Below are 2,149 nucleotides of genomic sequence, written 5' to 3' on the forward strand. Positions count from 1 at the left end.
ATTTGTACATTCACAATGTGTTTATATATAGTACAGTTAAATTGCAAAATTTAATTCAGAATAAAAGCATTTATAGATGCATCATTTTCCATGAGCAACAAGAATTGGTAATACTTAAATACACCTTAGCTTGTGAATAGAAATAAACGCTGCCTGGTGAAGTCACCCAACAGAATAATATATAGACTTGTAAATAATTAATCTAAAATATGTACAAGAATATGATGAATTCTACAAATGTAAAATTGGCTGAAATAAGCTTCTACTAAAATGTTTGAAACATTTAACATCTTACCCTTTCTTCTTCATCATCTATATAAAGCAGAGTGGAGTTCTTAGAAGCACAGGCCATCACACTCTCATTCCAAGTTTTAAATTCCTTACCAGTGTAATAACAATTGCTGGAATATGTAAACCACTCCTCTGGACAATGACCACAGTGATATTCTAAGGAAAAATAATGAATTACTATCTCCACAATAAGATTTTAAAAAATGATTATTACTTTACACATTTTCAAAGGTACAAAAAAATGTGTGCACCCGTTTTTACATCCTCATAGGCTGGTAAATATATTAAAGAAAAGCACTCATACATATGCACAGAAAAGTATCAGCCTCTCATCCCCTAATTATATTGTAACATAAAGAAACACATCAAATAAAAATCCACCCTTAAAATATCTGAAAAATCACTGACAAAACTATTTTTCTTGGAAAATCAAAATTATTTAACTGTAACCAAATGGTAGGTAGCACTAGCAATTTGAATCAAATAGCAAAAAGAGGGTGTAGTGATTTCAAATGAGTATTTATACTTATTATTGCAGATAAGAGAATGCCCCCCTATTAACTTTTCTCTGGATATTTATTATTCAATATTTCATTACCCTTAAATATATCTATGATCATTTTTGCACAGCCAAAGATCAAAACGAAATGTAAAATGACTAATACCGGTACCTTTCTGAGTTCCTCTGGTCTGTGAAGAATTGCTCTGCATCTGTGCTATTATTGTAGGTAGAAAAATTAGAGTAATACTTATTAAAAATTAGTGCCTAAATAACTCACAATAATTTTAGTCTTGGAAATTTGTCATCTCACTTAGAATAATCTGTGATAAAACTGATTTTAGTCAGAAAAAATAAATAAAGTTAAAGAAGATTTGAGGGCAAAAAATCTTTTCAGAGCCTACAAAACCAAATTACCACTTCTGTGTACTTCATATATTGTAATACTGGAATTATTTGCTTTTACCACTTTCAAAAATTAATTTCTGTTTCTCAGTAAGCTTTTCAGACTCCTAAAATATGTTTTTTATGAAATTTTAATATATTATGATAAAAGCAAAAACTTTCTACAGTTCTTTTTTATTTATACTTTTGAAAAATTCTAATAATCTTTCCTTATTTAGTCTAAAACATACTTTAAAATGAGAATTGTATGGCTTGATCTTATGAAGTGTTTAGAGGTACTTTCAAGAATTCTTGCAAAATAAAACGTACTTACAGGCAATGACAAGTATGGTTACCACAGTAAACATTAAGACAAGAGAGATGATTCCCAGGATCCCAGCAATGAGCTGCTCTGGAGGAAATGGTAAACCTGCAGGGAGAGAAATGGAAACACTGAGAAACAAGAGATGGAGACAGTTTGTTAGAATACATACAGGAGACCCAGGAGACCCCAGATACACAGAGAATCACCAAACCCACACCTACCACAGGGATCCTTCTCTCAGAATATCTCACTGCATTTTCAGGAAATGTCATGCCCCATAAGTTGTTGGACAAAGACTACAGATTTCAACAACCTGTAAGTAAAATTTGTCTGTCTATTTCATATTAAAATAGTATATGTCAACTTAAAATTCTGATCTTTATGAATAAAACTATGTGAGCACGCCCTGCTCTTTCCCCACACCCCTGTACCACAATTGCCCATCCTAGGACAGTTTTATTGAGGAGCTATTTAGAGTTTTACCTTTGCAGTGGTAAGCTTTGCCCTCCCCTTGAAAATCCTGAGCTGCTCTTTGAAGATGTAATTCCGCATAGGTTATTTCTTGTTCACATTCTGAAATGGAGCTTTTAGTGCTCTTAGGTTTTCTTTGCTGCTTCCTTGGGTTTTGGGGAAGATTCAGTTCAGAATAG

General features: G+C 32.3%; 1 protein-coding gene across 1 annotated transcript; it reads right to left on the reverse strand.

Moving 5' to 3' along the window:
* Positions 1–295: 295 nt before the first annotated feature.
* On the reverse strand, positions 296–2,145 carry LOC100960147 (NKG2-A/NKG2-B type II integral membrane protein-like; the record flags this gene model as incomplete). Its single annotated transcript, XM_012814023.1, has 4 exons — positions 296–447; positions 963–1,007; positions 1,509–1,604; positions 1,983–2,145. Coding segments are annotated over 4 exons (456 nt in total), but the record flags the coding sequence as incomplete, so codon positions are not given.
* Positions 2,146–2,149: the final 4 nt, after the last annotated feature.

This window comes from Otolemur garnettii, unplaced genomic scaffold (genome assembly GCF_000181295.1).
Source record: "Otolemur garnettii isolate 467f Iridium unplaced genomic scaffold, OtoGar3 scaffold00567, whole genome shotgun sequence".
NCBI classification, from domain to species: Eukaryota; Metazoa; Chordata; class Mammalia; order Primates; family Galagidae; genus Otolemur; species Otolemur garnettii.